This window comes from Scyliorhinus torazame, chromosome 4 (genome assembly GCF_047496885.1).
Source record: "Scyliorhinus torazame isolate Kashiwa2021f chromosome 4, sScyTor2.1, whole genome shotgun sequence".
NCBI classification, from domain to species: domain Eukaryota; kingdom Metazoa; phylum Chordata; class Chondrichthyes; order Carcharhiniformes; family Scyliorhinidae; genus Scyliorhinus; species Scyliorhinus torazame.
This window is the reverse complement of record NC_092710.1, coordinates 106,980,692-107,000,094: the sequence shown is the minus strand read 5'-3', so window position 1 is coordinate 107,000,094 and position 19,403 is coordinate 106,980,692. Positions and strand designations below refer to the sequence as shown.

The 19,403-nt window shown below is 43.4% G+C and overlaps 1 protein-coding gene across 20 annotated transcripts in view; it reads right to left on the bottom strand.

Moving 5' to 3' along the window:
- Positions 1 to 264: 264 nt before the first annotated feature.
- The window catches only part of dst (dystonin), a 779,292-nt gene continuing 760,153 nt past the window's right edge, over positions 265 to 19,403 (bottom strand). For 12 of the 20 annotated variants that reach the window (XM_072498412.1, XM_072498427.1, XM_072498419.1 and 9 more), the window contains 8 exons: positions 19,246 to 19,320; positions 15,744 to 15,761; positions 15,244 to 15,361; positions 14,104 to 14,172; positions 13,159 to 13,352; positions 12,550 to 12,660; positions 2,299 to 2,419; positions 265 to 1,542 (listed from right to left, as the gene is read on the bottom strand). In XM_072498412.1, the coding sequence (XP_072354513.1) occupies positions 1,268 to 1,542; positions 2,299 to 2,419; positions 12,550 to 12,660; positions 13,159 to 13,352; positions 14,104 to 14,172; positions 15,244 to 15,361; positions 15,744 to 15,761; positions 19,246 to 19,320 (981 nt within the window). In that variant the 3' untranslated portion in view covers positions 265 to 1,267. Of the gene's footprint in view, positions 1,543 to 2,298; positions 2,420 to 12,549; positions 12,661 to 13,158; positions 13,353 to 13,874; positions 13,890 to 14,103; positions 14,173 to 15,243; positions 15,362 to 15,743; positions 15,762 to 19,245; positions 19,321 to 19,403 lie in introns of all 20 variants that reach the window. The other 8 variants (XM_072498428.1, XM_072498429.1, XM_072498415.1 and 5 more) reach the window with 4 other exon arrangements.

Genomic DNA, 19,403 nt, shown 5'->3' with positions numbered 1-19,403 from the left:
CTCAGCCAAACTCCATTCACTGCAGTGGGACTGAATAATCCCACTGGCGTGAATGGAGGGAGATTTCTGGCCTAAATCCTTTGGTCACCCCTTCCAATATTTCCCTTGGCCTCGGTGTCAATTTTCCTTAGCGCTTGGGAATTTTTCCACATTAAAAGTGTTGTATAAATGCAAGTTCTTGTTGTTTCACATTTACAATCGAGATCACCAAATCTGCAATCTTGGCGCAGGCGAAGTGAAGTAACAAAAGAACCAAAACGGGCATAAGTCTGAAAAGAATGCTTTAATAAGCATTTGGAGGAAACCCTTCAAGATCATTCATTTTACTGCCGTAAGCCTATGAAATTATCATCTACTTTGTTAAATAAATAAAGAAATAGTCTTGCATGAAGAATTGCTGTAAAGTAACAAGTAGGGATGATTCAGTTTGTGACTGACCGCAAGCAACTTTGCTTTAATACAAAATGGGCATCAATGATACAATTATCTTCCACTCAAGCAAAAGAAAATTTCACATTGACATCAACACACTTCATACTTATATATTAATTATTATTAGTATAAATGACATGTGGGAAGGTCAAGGAGTTTTAACAATGGCAGTTTGATCTCAGCTAAATGAAATGGCACAAAAATGCTGCAGGATTTTTGTTCAAGTGTCTTCTTAACAGCCGGTATAAGTGTGTTAACTAAACATTTGTGAGTAAATTCAGATTTGCTATATTAAGGTAGTGCTGATCGACTTTTTACATCCCTTTTTTTCACCTGGGACACAGACATTTTTGCATTGTCTCTAATTGAGAAAAATCAGTTCCGAGCAAAATAAAGATTCTTTCAGAAAATCCAGCATGGCCTCATTGAATTGTGCATGAGGTAATCAGAGCCATCAGCAAATCATGGAGTCATCTGCCTGCTTATTGACGTGTGTTCCTAGGATTTTGAATGTTTAACAGTACATTCAGAAACAGCTTTCAGAGATAGTTACCAATTCCACATTATCATGTAAAAATATTAGTTTAACTTACATCTTTCTTAAAAGCTCTTTTTAATTTTCCCTCCAGAGGATATGGCATCAACAAAAAAAAAATGAACAAAATAATTATTCACATAAAATAACATACTTTACAAAGACAAACACACAAATAAGGCCATTCTGCAGCATCAAAAGTTCACCTCTTGCAATATTTCACAACAGATTCTACAGAATATTTTACATCCCAAGGACTGTACTATCAGACTTCAGAGTTCTCCGCAGGAGTTGATCGCACTATCTTTTGGAGGCTGTGCTCAGTTTGCTAGGTGCTGGGGACCTCCTTGAGGGTGTTGGGATTTTCGAAGGTTTCGCTGAAGATGGCCGAGATCCTGCTCGTGACCCTGATCTGCTTGTGTCAGGCACTGTCTCTGAAACATCTGAACATACAGACTGGATATCTGAAATGTCGAAATCTGAAGCATCACTCCCACGACGACTACTGGTTCTACTGCCAGTCTTGCTTCCTGCTCGGCTTGTGGGCCGACTTGGGACTTTTCTTGACTCTAGGACTGGATATTTAAAAATATATATAAATATACACACAAACACATATATCTCAATTTAAATAAACCCATTTATCCACAATTATTAGATTCAAATGGTCTTGCACTAGATTGCTGACACATGCAAAGCCTGCAAAGGGTAAAAAATCTACACAAAAAGCTTTATACGTAGATCTTGAAAATCATTTCAGAAAATTAAAATAGAGATTGTTTTTCCATTGGACATTTTCCAAGGAGCACATATCAGAATGTTGCATAACCGTAGCCAACAAATTCCTCACTATGTTCACTGTTTTGCTAGGATATTGATGGGGAGCACGCGACCCCCCCACCATCGTGCTCCCCTCGGAAATCGTCCCTAGTCACCCACCAGTAACATGCTCAAGTGGCCGGTGTTCACTTGTGCAGCAGAAAAGGGGGTTTCCAAAGCCAAGGACAACTTAGGTCAGCATGATCCTGTTCCCATCCAAATGCATTTTTCAATAGCTGTCAGGCAGTGGTCAAAATGGGGAACCTGGGCTGACCGCACCCCAACTTCTTCATTCTCTTAGTTCAGTCACTCTCGGGCCTCTTGCAATACTTTTGCCATCACTCTGACTGGGGTCTTGTAACCTGGAGTTCAGCTGCATATTACCCTTGCCAGTGAAGTTATCAAGTGAGACACAAAAGTATCTTTCTGCAGCATTTCCTTCCCTTGGACATTTCCACGTCTATTCCACAGTTACGGGAATGGTAAGATTACAATCACAAGGGAACACTCACCTGGAACTTGTGACCTCCCCCGAGAAGGGGGGGTTGATAAATTGCTGTCGTCTCCAGAGTGAAAACTTTTTCCTGACAGATATCCTGGCGGTCGCAGTTTGCTTCCCTGGATGGGTGTTACCTAGACCACATTTATATAAAGAAATGAATTAGTATTTTCCTATTGAGGTGCAAGTGTCTTTGAAGTATAGTGGACAGTGCTTAAAATGTTGATCCATTTCCCACTAAAGCTTTCCTGGGTATCGCAGGCCTATGCTGTTGTCTTATTGAGGCTACACCACAAGCACAATTTAACAAGAATTTCTCCACCTCAGTTAAGTTTGGCACCAACTGGCTATATCCAATATATGAATGGATTTGTTGTCAATTTCCTTTCTAATTTAATGTGTTGAATGTCAGTATAACGATTTGTTTGTGACAGAAAGGATGTAATATCTTCCTTCCTTCTGCTTCAAAGGATTAACCTTTACATCTGGTTAATTAACACAATAAGTAAATTAACCCGAAGATAAAAGGTCATTCCTGCGAGAATGTAGCTGTGCACCTCTCCCAACGTCAATGACACTCTGATATAAAGGGGGTGGGGGGAGATGTTGCTGTGTAAAAGCATGATGAATTTAGTACATACGAGGGATGCAGAAATAACTTGCTCAAAGATTGATTACTGACCAGAGAAGAAGCAATTGGCATAATATACCTTCATTCAAAGAATGATGGTGGACCATCTGTTTTTTATCTACTTATCACTATACCACATAAACCAACACAACTTAAATAGCACACACCAAGACTTAAAGCTCCTGAGTTCTGATTGATTAATCAGACTTTCGAACCATCTAACTTGTTGTGAGCTTTGTATGTATTCTAAGAGATAGGCCTGAGTGTCAAAGCCTTTTTACTTCAAAGAGATAAAGGAGCAAGACAATAAAAAGCTCAATGCCTTCAATTATTTATTAGTTGCGACCATCCATCTCTGACCTGCTTTTCCATTTCTCCTTCCTGTTATTTTCAGTCATGGTGAAGAGAGCACCAGGAATAGCATTTTGCCACATTTCAAGGAACTCCCCAATAAAATAACTCAGATCTGTTTAATAATACCTAAAGTAAGTGGAACAAAATCCACAGAGCTAATTTGGAGTGTCCTTAGGGTGGCACTATAGCACTGTTGCTTCACACCGCCAGGGACTCGGGTTCGATTCCCATCTTGGGTTATTTGCAGAGTCTGCACATTCTCCCCGTGTCTGCGTGGGTTTCCTCCGGGTGCTCCGGTTTCCTCCCACAGGTCCCGAAAGACGTGTTAGGTGAATTGGACATTCTGAATTCTCCCTCAGTGTACCCGAACAGGTGCCGGAGTGTGGCGACTAGGGGTTTTTCACAGTAACTTCATTGCAGTGTTAATGCAAGCCTGCTTGTGACACTAATAAAGATTATTATTTCAGTTAAGAAAGTTCCTCTAGTTTGGAGCAGATGGGATTGATGATATTTAATTGGCCAAGTGGTGACCACTAGGGGGCACCCTTACTTCACAGGGTGAGAGAGATGACTGGTATAATCCAAACACCTCCTAAAGAGGGATGGTGCAAAACACCCTTGTTATTCCACTACCGAATGTTAACACCTTGTTCCAATCATTCACAGAACTAGTTGAATGTCAGTTTGGCAGAAAATATTTTAAACCTCACTTTTATTTCAAAACGCTCTTCAGAGGCCATGGGCTAATGCTGAGTAAACATATCATCCATAAATACACAGCTTTGATTCCCACGTTCGAAATGCAAAGCACCAATATCTGCAAAGGCAAATGGCTGCCACTGGAGCAACTTGCTAAGTCCCACTGCATGTTACTATCACAGATCTGTGAAGGGCTTTCCCCAACACTGCAGAAGGTCTGCACACAGAACTAGAAGATCAGACATGATTTTACAATAACTGCACATATCAAATTCAGTGTTGCTCTATATTTAGCACAATGCAACAATTATATTTCAATGCAAGTGGCTCTGAAATACAAGTAGGGCATTAGCATATTATCCTAATTTAATAGAAACATCGGAAATAAGAGCAGGATAGGTCATTTGGTCTCCTTCTTGAAAACGTACAATGTTTTCTCTTCAACTGCTTTCTGTGGTAGTGAATTCCACAGGCTCACCACTGTCTGGGTGAAGAAATTTCTCCTCACCTTGGCCGTGGTTCTGGACTGCCCCACCATCCGGGCCATCCTGCATCTACCATGTCTAGTCCTATTAGAAATTTATAGATTTTTATGAGATTCCCCCTCACTCCTGTACACTCCAGCGAATATCATCCTAACCAACTCAATCTCTCCTCATACGTCAGTCCTGCCATCCCAGGAATTGGTCTGATAAACCTTTGCCGTACTCCCAAGATAGCAAGAACTTCCTTCCTCAGATAAGGAGACCACAACTGCACAAAATATTCCAGGTGTGGTCTCACCAAGGCTCTGTATAATGAAATGAAAAGAAAATGAAAATCGCTTATTGTCACAAGTAGGCCTCAAATGAAGTTACTGTGAAAAGCCCCTAGTCGCCACATTCCAGCGCCTGTTCGGGGAGGCTGTTACGGGAATTGGACCGTGCTGCTGGCCTGCCTTGGTCTGCTTTCAAAGCCAGCGATTTAGCCCTGTGCTAAACAGCCCCTGGCTGTTTTTGGCAGCGATTATGGCAATAAGACATCCCTGCTTCTGTGCTCGAATCTTCTTTCTATGAAGGCCAGCATATCATTTGTCTTCTTTACTGTCTGTTACACCAGCGTGCTTCCTTTCAATGACTGGTGTACAAAGACACCCTGGCCCAGGTGCCGAAAAACGCCTGCTACCCAGCGGCACTTTGCTGTTTGAGTGACCTCGGGAGATTCTCCGCCTCTAGCAGGAAAGGATTCTCGCCGATTGGGGCACCATTTTGTTTGGCTGCACGATCTAGTCCATCCCCCCACTCTCCAATCATGGGGAGGCCCCCGGGAAATCCCCCTCAACCTGGGAAGGTGGCCCAGCTCCGGGCCAGATTCCTGGCATGCCAACCTGGCACCCAGGCAGTGCCCCAGCACCCTGGTAGTGCTACCCCGGCAGTGCCAAGGTGCCCATGTGCCAGAAGGAGAGCCGGGGTGCCACCCTGCCATGTCCCTGACCACCCGGGGATCTCCAATCTCCTCGCCCACACAAGTGCTGTTACACCTGTCCCACATTTGTGTGAACCAGTACTAAACAGTGCCTTGACAAGGTCTCCCAGGCATGGCTGTTGAGTCCCAACTGTATGACTTATTAAAAATGCTGATCTGGACCATGCCCAGTGAGGGCAAGATTAAGAATGCGATGTCTCGCAACATCTGAGGGGCTTTGTGCGAGATTCAGTGGCCTCATCCTGATACCAAGTCAGGTGCGGTGAGGCCGCTGAATCGCACCCATAACGTTACAATTAAGGCTGACTTCATATTCAATGTTATAGAGTCACTATAGCACAAGAGGAGGCCATTTGGCGTACTGAGTCTATCTCGGCTCTGTAGAATAATCCAGTTAGTCCCATTCCCCCACTCTCTATCCTCGTAGCCCTGTAAGTTTATTTCCCTCACACGTCCATCAACTTCCTTCTGAAATCATTAATCATCTCTGCTTCCACCATCCTCATGGCCGCGAGTTCCAGGTCATAAACACTCACTGCATTAAACAAAATCTTCCTCGCATCCCTCTGCATTGACATTGTACTCTGTATTCCAATATTAAAGTCATTTACATAAAGCTGTTGGTCTTAGCGCTAACCCTTGGGGAACACCATTGTCTACCATCCTCCATTCTGAAAAACAAACACTTAGCGATGACTCACTGTTTTTTCCGCTTAAGCCAATTTTTCATCCAATTGGATGTAAGCCAATTGGAAGTAAGCCATAAGGCTCAATTTTGTTAAGCAGCCATTTATGTGGTACTTTGTTAAATGCATTCTTAAACTCCATGCACACAACATTCACTGAACGCTCTTCATTAAACTTCTCTGTTACTTCATCAAAAATTCAGATAGATTAGTCAAGCATTATCTGTCTTTTATAAATTTTGCTAGCTCTCTTTAGCTCCAAGTGCCTGTTGCTTGTTTCCTTAATTATTGTTTCTAACTGACCAGCTTGTAGTTGTTTGGACTGTCCTTACGCCCTTTTTTGAATGAGGGAGTCTCCGTTGCTATTCTCTTCTTGCAGCACCCTCATATCTAGGGACGATTGCAAGATTATGTCATGCCCTTCCACTACCCTATGGGATGGGAACCATCTGGACAAGGGGACGTTTCCACTGTAAACATAGCCAGCCTTTCCAGTACATCCTGCCTATCAATCTGTACCCCCATCCATTACCTCTACCATTCTCCACTTCTGTTGATATTTTATTTTATTTTTTTAAAATTTAGATTACCCAATTCATTTTTTCCAATTAAGGGGCAATTTAGCATGGCCAATCCACCTAGCCTGCACATCTTTGGGTTGTGGGGGCGAAACCCACGCAAACCTCTTGTTGATATTTTAAGCAGCATGTTCTTACTTGGTAAACACAGGCACAAACATATGAAGTATTCTAGCCTTGTCTGCATCCCCAAACATCTGTCACTCTTTTTACCCCCAACAGCCCAGCCGTGACTTACTACCCATGTAATATTTACATGCTCGTATAATATTTAAGGGCTCCCTTTTATGTTATTTCTATTCTCATATTTTCTCTTCCCCTCTCAACTTATTGTATTCGGCTTTGTTTGATAATGAACTATTTATAATAAGCCCAGGTTAAGAACAAGGTATTTGGTCACCAGTTTCTATGGATTCAGTTCCCACAGGGGTCCATTATGAATGCTTGGCTGAGCTCCAAGACTCACTCAGAAGGGGTCTGTTTGAACAAACTGAAGTGTTTGCTTGATTAACATCTTTATGAGGTTATGTTGTTCCTTCTGTGATCTCTTTTGTCAATATTTTTATTTGGAAAAGGTTAAGAGGTATGACGTGAATAAATCTTTTATTACTGATACTATAATGGCTTTGTCTGATTGACACTTTAGAGGGTTGTAGGAACAGCAGTTTATTTCAAAGCAGATTTCTGAATAGTTGTCTTTTTTCCCCTCAGCATTTCAACACTTGTCATTATATGGCTTGTTGGTTCTGACCATAGAGCATACTGGCTGAATGGTCATGGGGGTGAGAGCCGGTGAGGGCAACCAGTTTTGATACAGTTGGGACAAAGTCTAACTTTCTAAGCAGCCTGCTACAGCACTTGCCCACCCCCGTGACCACCTATGGTCTGCTTCTGGAGTTAGCAGGCCTAACTCTCTCAAGCTCCTGCCTCCACAAAGTGGAAATTAAATGGAACAAGGGGTGGGATTCTCCGCAATCGGCGCGGTGTCCGCCGACCGGCTCCAAAAACGGCGTGAATCAGTCTGGCATTCCGCCGCCCCAAATGTGCGGAAGTCTCCGCATCTTGAGGGGCCGAGCCCTCACCTTGAGGGGCTAGGCCCGCGCCGGACTGATTTCCACCCCGCCAGCTGGCGGGAAAGGCCATTGGTGCCCCGCCAGCTGGCGCGAAACTGACTTTGCCGGGCGGCGCATGCGCGGGAGCGTCAGCGGCCGCTCACGGCATCCCCGCGCACGTGCAGTGGAGGGGTTTCTTCCGCCTCTGCCATAGTGGAGACCATGGCGAAGGCGGAAGGAAAAGAGTGCCCCCACGGCACAGGCCAGCCCGCGGATCGGTGGGCCCCGATCGCGGGCCAGTCCACCGTGGGGGCACCCCCCGGGGCCAGATCGCCCCACGCCCCCCGCAGGACCCCGGAGCCTGCACGCACCGCCTTGTCCCGCTGGCAAGAGAGGTGGTTTGATTCTTGCCGGCGGGACAGGCATTCCAGCAGCGGGACTTCGGCCCATCCGGGCTGGGGAATCGCAGGGGGGGGACCGCTAACCGGCGCGCGCGATTCCCGCCCCAGCCGAATATCCGGTGCCGGAGAATTCGGCAACCGGCGGGGGCGGGATTCACGGGCGTCATTCTCCGCCGGCGGGAGTCTCCGTTTTGCCGGCGCCCGGGGGTTTCCCGACGGCGTGGGGCTGCCCCACAATGGGAAACCCCATTGACCGGCCGGTGTTACGGAGACTCCCGCCGGCCGGTCGGGGCAGAAATGTGGTGGGGCGGGTAGGAGAATTTCGCCCCACGCCAGCCCCCGCCGATTCTCCGACCCGGCGGGGGGTCGGAGAATCCCGCCCAAGGTCCCTTGAGCCGAGGTGCATGTACCAAGTTGGGAAATTTCCCGACTAGTGACATTTCGGCCCTTTGTCTATTTGACCCAGCTCATTCCCCAGCACCATTGCCTCCTTACTACTTGGACTGAGAATATATTGGTGAAGGAAGTTATCCTGAACACATTCCAGAGATTCCTTCCAGCTCCTTCCGCTTTTTGACATCATTCCAATCGATATTTAGGAAATGAATATCACCATACTGTAATTCTTTTACATCTCTGATTTCACTGCATGTGTTCTTCTATATCGCTCTCCCTATTTGGAGATGTATAGCACACCCCCAGTGTTGTCTGCATTTCCTTTTTGCCCATCTAATCAAATGGATCCTATCCGTGAACCTGAAGGACATTCTCTCTTTCCAACACTACGATGTCTTGCTCCCAATCATTCCTGCCATTACACCCTCCTTTTCTCTTTCCCTGTATTTTCTGACCTCTTCATATCCTTGTATATTTAGTGCCCAGTCCTCACCATTTTAAATCACATTTTATTGTTGCCACCATATCATATGCCCAAAATGCTTTTTTTGTTTGTATTTCAATAAAGATTCAGAGATCCAACTTTCAGTACACTTTAATTCAAGTTTTACAATAGATTATTTTCACCCCAATAATGAACACATCACCCCTGCCCTTTTTCATGCCAGGCTACCATTCCGTGTGCTACTAGCCTGAGGTACCATACAGCAATTCATGATATACACTTGGGAAAACTGCAGGCCTAACTATGTGAAGACAGCCCAAAGCTTCAGCTGCTGAATTATACTAAATAAATGACAACCAACAAATGACAAACTTATGAACTGGGATCTGCACATGGAGCAAGTTGTTTGTTGGCAAAAATGTTGGACTCTGAAAAATAATTTGCATGAATAACTGTCCAGATTTAAGCAGTAAGGGCCATTTGATTGTGGGAGAGGAGCATTATATCTGAACAAAACCTGCGTGGCAAATAACATTCATGCTACACAAGTACGATCTCCAACAAGTGTGATTACAATCTCTCCTTGACGGCATTACCATTGCTGAATCCCCCACAATCAACATCCAAAAACTTAACTTGACCCACCAAATACTGTGGCTAAAAGAGCAAGTCAGAGGCTAGGAATTCTGTGAAGAGACTGAACCTAGGTCCTGCCTGGTCCACATACTCAGAAAGCAAAACACTGATATTTAACATAAAGGCCGCGACCTACTGGCCTCATCACGAGGCTGGTAAATCCCGGGAGAGATCTCACGAGGTGTCGCAAACTGGATTCCGCCCATTGAGGGATCCAGATTTGCATATTCAACTGTGCAGTTAGTGGACTAGGCGTAGCGGGTCTCCAAGGCAATCGGGGGGCCCCGAGCGGTCGGGATCTGGGCAGTTTGGTACCCTGGCATCCCCGATGCCACCCAGGCACCTGCAGTGCCACCCAGCTGCCATCCTGGTACTGAGCGGGTGCCCAGGTGGCACAGTCAGCCTGGCAGGGGCACTGCTAAGGTGTCAGGGTGGCATTTTGCCTGCACCAGAAATCGGCGCCCTGCCCTTATGAGGTGGTGGCGGGGGGTGGGGGGGGGGGGGGGTGCCCTAGGACCCCCTCAGTGGTAAGTTGGGGCGCTAGGTGGGTCTAGAGGTCGTGGTGCGGGAGGGGTTCAAAGATAAAAACAAATTCCTGCAGTGGAGACGGTGATCGTTAGTGCAGGAAATGGGACTAAGTGCTTCCTTGGTGGGGGCGTGTAGCCGGTTAAAATGGCTAACTCCCGATTAGAATGGCCAAACCCCGATTTAAAATGGCGAACGGAAGTGGCTGATGGGAAAATCAGCCAACAGGACTCAAACAGACAGATGCAGGTAAAATCTGCCAGACAGAATCGATACCTGCAGCCATCAACATAACACACCAGCCATCTGCATATAAATTAGGAATCCCCAGGAACAATATGCTATAAATTAGACACACAAAGCCAACCCAGACTTTTCGGCGCCAGCAGGAGCTGACACAAAGAGAGGTGACTGACCACCTCGAAACCGCCCATCGATCAAGGAATCGCTCCAGCATTGGAGAATATCGAACCAAGTGATTAGGACCAAGTCCAATCACTTGGAACCAGGTACAAGGTCCGCCCCGAGAGGCGGGAAGCCCCTGGGGACTATAAGAATAGGGGCCAAGTTCAAATCGACCCTTCTTCTCTCCGCACCCTTCGAGACCCTTCTGCTGTCCCTCTGCAATAGCCGCGAGAAATAGTAAGTCTTACTCCAACGCTCGCTACGAGATAGGCACTCATGACTATCAACCTGTACCAGCTTTGAATCCCGCAGGCTCAAAACCCATACGAAAGGCCATTGATTTCCCTGACCTGGTGGGCCATTTCCAAAGTTAAGTATTGGCCTGTTAGTTGTAGGAAGTAGCTTAGAAGTAGAATTAATGTACAAGTATTGATTGCTGTATATAATAAACGTGCGTTGATTTAACTCTTACTAAGCGGTGTGTTGGATTATTGATCATTACTCGGACTTGAACCACGTGGCGGTATCAGAAAGATACCTGGCAACTCAAGAGCAAAGGTGACAGAACAAGAGCAATTAAACTAAGGCTAAAACGAGCAACAGGCGTTCCTCACCGAGGCCTAGAAATAATAGTGGGTTTGCTCTCAGTACTACCAGCAACGGGAAATACCAGGCTAATAGTGCCCGACATGGGATTCTGTTTCAGTTCCGTTAAATCCCGCCCAATGTTTCAAATACTAATTAGGTTTTTTTTTGACACTTGTAGGCCTGGATTTTCCATGTGGATTCTCTTGATCTGCTAACATGGACTGGTAGAATCCTAGCTAAATTGGTCAAGTGGATAAATGTAGCCCTTTATGCCTTTAGGGTTTCTGCAGAATTTACGGTGGTTGGTCAGGAGAACATGTGGAAGTTCCTTCACCCAGTCCCACAGCATCTAAAGAATAGTTTTGTTTGGCTTTAATGGTGCAACACTGAGCTGATTTCAGGAAGGAAAGAACCAAAGCATTCAAGAAAATCTGCAATCACAGAAGCTACACCAGAAACTGCAACAGCTGATTATGTCCCGGTGTGGATTTCACAGACAGCAAACTACTTCATCATGCACAAGGTGGACCTTTTAAAATGAGGGGAAAAAAGCACTTTGGAAAGACCGACAAGTCACATGTTTCCTTCTGGATGCTGAAAGAAGATGAAATGAATGAAGAAGAATGAACGTTGGTGGAAAGACCATGGGCATTATAGAGAGACGGCTCTGAAGTTAAGTGAACGCTAGAACTCAGAGGTCACAGGATGTACAAAAGAAGTGCTCTGCAGAAGTGTGGAAAAAAATCTCAACTATTTTCTAGCATTGCAGCTCGAAAGCAACGGGGATTCAACAGGGCCTCTTTTTCAGGATTCAACCTTTTAAATATTCTTTTGCATGGACCCCGGAATTCAGATTGCTCCCACCAATAATATTACACTAATGCAAACTACTGATTGTTGATAAAACTCCTCGATATTAACCAATTAAAGCTGTCAAATCCTCCAAACCCCCTCTGACCCCAAAATAATGTTTAATAGCCTGTAACCACTCTGTTTTCAATACAAAGTGAAGTTTAACCAGAAGGTTAACTTCAGATACTGAATATTTATTTCCAGCAATGAATCTTTAAAATCAGATTAGTGAAAATTGCCGTCATTGCATCTTTTGGTTTAATCCATCTTTGTGAAAGACAATGTAATAAGGGGAATTCCAGAAGAGTGTTTGAAGTTCATAATTTCTCACAAGTTTAGGTTTCACATTACAAACAACTATGTAAGAGAGAAAAAAAACATTTGTAATCCTGAAAAACAGCACAAAATCCTTCCCAGAATTTTCCAAGCATCAAAGGTTTGCCACAGCTCTCGCTAAGACAGCTAACTAAACTGAAGGTCAAAGCAACGTAGAGCAGATTGACCACTACCAACAGTTGTTTCTTAGATTGGGAGTACTTCACCGTACTATACCTCTGGAGATGGGATTCGGCGTTCAGGGGATTCTGGTGACTTATAAGGACTTGATGTTTTGCTGTTTGTCAACCATGGTTTATCATAATTGCGGATTAAATGTTGGGGTGTCTGTATGAAACAAGGATACATTGAAAATGAATGGAAATTAAGACAATAAAATAAAATGAGCAGGAATAAACAGTGTCATGGAGGAGGAAATGTAAGTATGGAGGAGTAAAAATTTTAAAACACAATGATGATGACTCTGTGACTCCCTTCAAATGAAGAGTCAAAAGTGAGATGGATTAGTAAAGCAATCTATGATATCCGACAAGCGTTTAGCTCCCTGTAAATTATTGGGTTATAGTGAATGCACACTTGCCAATTCTTCACAACCAATTCCTGACACAAAAACTGAAATCCGGACCATGTGTTAAGACAGCTATGGCAGTGTAATTAGACAATCAGCAATGTAATAAAATAGCATGTTAAAAGGGAGATTGCTACAACAATGCAATTAAGCAACATACCAGCTGTTGAACAGATGAACTGGGTTAAAATAACTGGCTTGCTAAGATATACTGATTGCAGGATACACTTGAAGTTAATAGTGCTGTGCAACCTTACCTTAGGAGGAGTACTGGTAGTAGCGGGTGGAACCGATACACTCTGACTGGCACTGGAGGTTGACCGGTTGGGAGAAGCGGCCCTCGACGATGGCCGTGACCTCCGACCCCGTGATCGGAAGGCAGCCATGGACTGACCGGGGGTCTCAGGAAGCATGAACTTCTCACGCAATTCAACATTCGTTCGGCCTTTGGCTGAAAAGAAGAGGTGAAACTCCAGTTCAATTTCAAATCATTGGTTTTGCCTCAATCCAGCATCAAACTTGCAATGACAAGGTGAAGTGTGGAAATAAAAAGTGTACAGGAGGACGAAAAAGGTGGTAACAGAATGATGAAACAATACTAAAATCTGAATTGATAGCCTATCCATACCAGCAACAGAACTTGCGACAGCAGCACTCAACATTTGGGCTGGTGTATGTATGCAGCATGACATGAATTAGCCCAGCAAAATTCAGAACTTAAATGGAAATAAAAAATAAAAATTCTGATAGTATTAAAGGAATCAGTTCAGTTTCATGTTGTGAACTATGCAAGAGTTCAGACTCCATTAACATCATGCAGTCAGTTTAAGGAAGCCCAGGGACCCACTAAAACAAACCCAGCTCCAAATAACTTGTGCAGAAGCTCAAAACAGCACACCACACTTTCAGGCAGAACAGATAGTTACATTCCACTTAGGAGGATGCTACAATATCAGACAAGGTGACCACTTACTTGCAGTGAGTATTACTGCGGGTAAAAGAAAAAAGTCATGTAAGCAACTTCACATGCATTTCAAAATGGGCGATCATTCTGTATTTGGTTAAAAAAAACTAAAAGCGCATTGGATTACAGTTCTCTTTTTTTTAAAACACGAAAAGCCTGCTGTAAGCTGCTAGGAGGGTTAAGCCATACAGAATAGGAAAGCACACAGGGGAAGGAAAAGAGACAGAGGATTGCCAACCTATAGGAGACTGACTGGTAATTGAAGAATTTGATTCCGAACGCAACATTTTACTCCCATGATGATGAACTAGAAGAAATGATAAAGGGATCGCATCACATCAAAGGAAATGGAGAAGAAACTTTTTGTAGGAACTAGGACCAAGCACAGGACTGATAAAACCAATATGTGAGAGATCATTTACACTCCATTTAACATATAAATAAATTAATAATTATTCAAGTTATTTGTACAACAAAAGTGTCTATTCTTGTTTATACATAAATATTTTCAATTCAATTTTTTTGCGTTGTATTTGTTTAAAAGCATTCAATTCACCCCCGCCCCTTCCCTACCCCCTCCCTCAGTACCCTCCCCCTCAGTCAAGTTGGTGACTCTTGGTGTGCTATAAGGCAAGGCAACACTTGTTCTGTTCACTCAAATGGACATTCTTTGCGTTTGAGCTTGGACTGAGTGGGTCAACTGGCTAACATGTGGATAAGCCCGATCCATTCCACACGCAAGCAGTTTCAAGGAAAGGTCACTAGACAGCGACCTGACTAATTCTTTCCCCCACCATGGTCCGCTATGCCTGACGTCAATTCTAATGCCTGAACAATAAGCAGCGCTGCCAGGCCTGCAACACTGGTTCTGAAATCTCATTGAATTAAAGATTGACATTCAGCTCACTGCCAAATCTCATGAGAAATGTCACCGGGTCTTCAAAAAGAAACTATGTTGTTTTCATTTTCTTCCACAATTTACTAGTTGTAAAAAATATTGATGGGCTCTTTGACTGAATCATTCAATCAGGTAACCAAGAGTCTGTGACATTACACATGGTGAAGGAGGGTGGGTGCATCATGTGAATGGGCTAGTTTGTGTGGCCAATAGTAGGATTGTAGATGTGGAACGGTGGAGAAAATAAATTATGAGAGGAAACCTCCAAAAATACATCTAGCTAGAGCCAGCAACGGTACATTACTCACTGGTCCATTATTGACACCTGCTTCATGCCACATTTGCCTGTAACTCTCTTGTAATATGTAAGTGGCTAAAAATTCCATTAACAGAAAGGCAAGCATATGATTATCTTGTGGAGGTTATTACACCCCGTACAAAAGCTAGTGCTGTTCAGTCAAACTATATTTCACAACTTACCTCTGCAGGGATCATTTTTCACCAAGAACTCATCTAGCGCCATCCAGCCTCCTCCAACACGAACCATGACTGTACTGCGCAGGATGCGAACTAGACGCAACTGCTGCGAGTCACCAAACTGCAAAAAAAGGGCAGCAAGAACCACTTCAGCAGCAAATTAACTTGTAGAGTGAGAATTAAAATAATATTTGTAGTGATTTTCTATTCCAACCAGTAATCATTGTTTTACATCAAACATTTAACTTTTGCAGTTGCAAGCCTTATTTTTTGCCCAGTTTACATAGCTGAGTTGAAAGGATAGAGAACCAGTAAAAGGACAGGAGCAGCGGAGATTGATACTTTTATCCCCAATAATCAAAAATAAGCCATTGGACAACAGACTGGAAAAGGTTCTCTGTGTCCAACTAGTTTAAATTTGGAAAGCCACAAAGCAGCAACTATTGGCCTTTAGCACACAGCACAACAGGTAAAACACACCAGACATTTATGTTGTTCTGTACCTGATTTCCCAGGAAGAACTAAATCATGGAAGAAATATGAAGAAAAAGAAAATTAGTCACAACAGCTTTGGTTTTCAAATAGAACACTGTTTTTCAATGACTAATGCAAAATTGAAGATGCGATTTCCAGGGATGGATTCTCCAGTCCCCCAGACGCTGTTTCTCTGCGGTGCACCTTTGGCAGGCGGTAGGATTCGATACACCATCACTTGGCAGTGGCATTTCCAATTGAAGCCACCCAATGCTGCCGGGAAACCCACGGGCGGGGGTGTGCTGCCAACAAGAACAAGAGAATCCCAACGGCCGGAGAATTGCAGCCCCAATTTTTGTACAAGGCAAGTAAGGCCAGCACAGATCCTGCTGAGGCGCGTGGTGACATTCCTATATTGTAACAGGGTACAAAACTATCTGTTCTTATTTTTTGGATCATTTTGTTTTTGTTTGCTTTCTCCCCTTCTTTTCTGAGATAGTGATTTATCTGGGCTGCAGTTCCGCAGATGGTGACAGACTGTCCAATGCCTCATGCGAGGGATCAGTTCTGTATGAAGCCAGACAATAATGGTTGTGCCAGGTATCACCGATGATCTCATCCTCACTGGACACACAAATAGGTATCCAGCATAAGTCACTGGATAACTATCACGTGTTGCAACCTCAGGTGATTTCTCACCTTGTCTTTCTCATCCAGGAAATACAAACCCAATTGAGATTGGCTCAGCACAGCATCGGGCATTAATTAACTCAGACACATTTCAAAGAGAGATGAATGTGATTTTTTTCCCCCACTGCCACCTGATTGGAAAATTACAATACAGAATTGTTATCTACATATATACCTCAACAACAAAGGGCAATCAATAAGAAAATCTTGATTAACTTTGTTAGTATGATTTAGCAGTACCTTTCAGACAATATAGGCTGAATCTGGCAGGGCTCATGAAATGATAACACCAGATGTATTGTAAGTTTACAAAACTTTCAAGCACTTTCAAGTAACCATCCTCCAGTTAATGACAGAAAGGAGGACCCCTTGCCATAATCTTGCTTATTCCTGGCATTTGGAAGTCAATATAGTGACATTGTATCAAGCAGGGAAATATTAGACTCTGGCAATGATTATAATCATTGCTCACATTACCAAGAACAAAGTAGAAACCCACATTCACAGCTCGTTACACCAGTCTACTAATGGTGAAATTTCTATGCAAATATGCATTGTGAACAGTACAACTGAAGTCCTTTTTTGCATTAATATATTGCAGGAAAGTACTGTATATGAAAGAGGTACAAGACAACTCTTTTTCAACTGGCTCCATCCCTACTGCCCAATTGCAAAACCTGCACCACAGTACTGTATAATTACTGTACAAGATGGTGGTACAAAATGACATGTGCTATATAACTGGAACATTTATGTAGCTGTAGAGTTTAAATTTCTTTCTGTAATTAAGAGATTTTCAAGGAATTTTGTGAATAATGATATTGGATGGGATTTACCAAGCAACCCGCTGCCGTGTTTTGCGTTGGCGGGAGGTGGGCTGCCATTGGCCGGGTCTTTTGGTCCCGCCATTGACAAGGAGATTGCCCATTGAATGCAAGCCTTGCCACCGGGAAACCTGTGGTGGGAATGGGCTGTGAGCAGGACCGGAGGATCCCGCCGGCGTGAAAGTCAGGAAAACCTTGCCCATTATATTTAACACAAAAAGCAAAACGTGTCGGTTATATATAAACCAAAACCAAAATACTGTGGATGCTGGAAAGCGATCTGAAACGTTAACTCTGTTTTTCCATTTCCACACATCAGCATCAGGTTGGGAGAGTGGCTAATAAATCATACGGGATCCCAGGTTTTATAAACTGGGCATAAAGTACAAAAGCAAGGAAGAAAAACCCAGTTGCTGCATTATGTCCAGCAGTCCTTGGGCACCACACTTTAGGAAGAATGTGAAGGCATTAGAAAGAGTGCAGAAAAGATTCACAAAAATGGCTCTGGGGATGAGAAACATCAGCCACACAGACAGATTGAAGAAGCCGGGACAGTTTTCCTTGGAGAAGGATGAGAGGTGTTCAAAATCTTTCCGATGCCTCACAAGATCAGGGTAGATCGCAAGGTTTAAAGACTGCCGGAAAGCCCACGCCTCCCAGGATTTACTGGCCGCGCTGCACTCTTGCTTGAGCGCAACACGGCCCGTAGATTGCGCCCATAGAAAAACTAGATATCTGAAATAGGTTGAAACCATTCTGATGAAAGGTCACATCCATAACTCAACTTTTCTCCCTCAGATGTTGATTAATTTGCCCCAGTGTGCCGGCTTTAATTAACAAATTACAACAATTTAAATATACTCAGTAAAGGTGAAGTAAGTAACTAGAAACTGTTTCCATTAACAGAGAGTAGGTAACCAGAGAACGTGGATTTAAGGTTATTGACAAAAGAGAATTTGATTTATGAGTCGTACTATGGAATGTACTACATGAAACGGTGATGGAGGTAGGTCAATTGAATCTTTCACAAGGAAGTTGGATAAATAATTTCAAAGGTCATGCAGGGCTACGGGGAAAGAGCAGGGGAACTAATAGGGAGTTCTTTCAAAGAGCCAGCACAGAGAATATGGATCGAAGAGTCTCTTTTTTTCACTGTATGAATCTAGAATCGTACAATGAGCTGATTACACAAGCAAGGTGAATTAAGAAAAAAAACAAGACTTTAATTCCATTTTTCCTGCAGAGTTTTGACCTTCCTTGCTTTACAATATGCTTCAACATTTTTTCCCACTTTAATTATAATCGTGAAGCTCTGTTGAATTGTGGTGAGTGATGAATTATTTACTGCTACGAGGAAAGGTTAGATATCAATTTGAAAAGATTAATGGGTATTTTCAGAGTCTCTATTTAGGGGTTATTCTCCCCTGCTCTGAAGGTATTAATTCCTGCAGAATTATATTCCAGGGATGTCGGGTCATCTGACACACTTTAAATTTGTGCCTCTGCCCACTTAATCCTAGAAACAGACAGAAGCCAAACCTTTTCTTAACAAAATATTGACTAGGAATAAAAAAAATAGATTTGACATTTTTAAAGGCGCCCTCGATATCAGCAACGTTTCATTGTTTTAATTTACGCCCAATATTTCTTTAAATACAGCTTTGTCACCATCTAAATCTGTAGCAGCTGGCACTTACCTTGAATTTGTGTTTAGATTGTTTCCAGATTAAAGCTGATTACTTGCTGCTATCAGTTCGTAATGTAAATGTTTAGTCATTTCCTTCTACAACTCTGACATTCAAATATGATTGCCATTTAGAATGCAAGATAAGAATAACACTGCTTTAGTAGGAAGGTTTCTGCATTCACAGACTTACTGGCTAGGCATTAACTGAAGCTACCGTTTGCCTCTAATTTGATCTTCAACAATCCAAAGAGCTGAAGCTTACACGTTTCAAAGTCAAACAGATTATTGCTCAAAATCAGCCTGAGGTATGGAAAAGATTCCAACACTCACCCGGTATTTGTTCTCCCCTATCTGCTCCACCTGAAACCTTTTTGCACATTTACATTTTGCTACTTGCCGTGTCACCTACAATGAAGTACAAAGTGAGGCAGTATTAGAAGGTTGACATTGAAAGCATCTCAGCGCATTGTAAAGATCACACAGAGGAG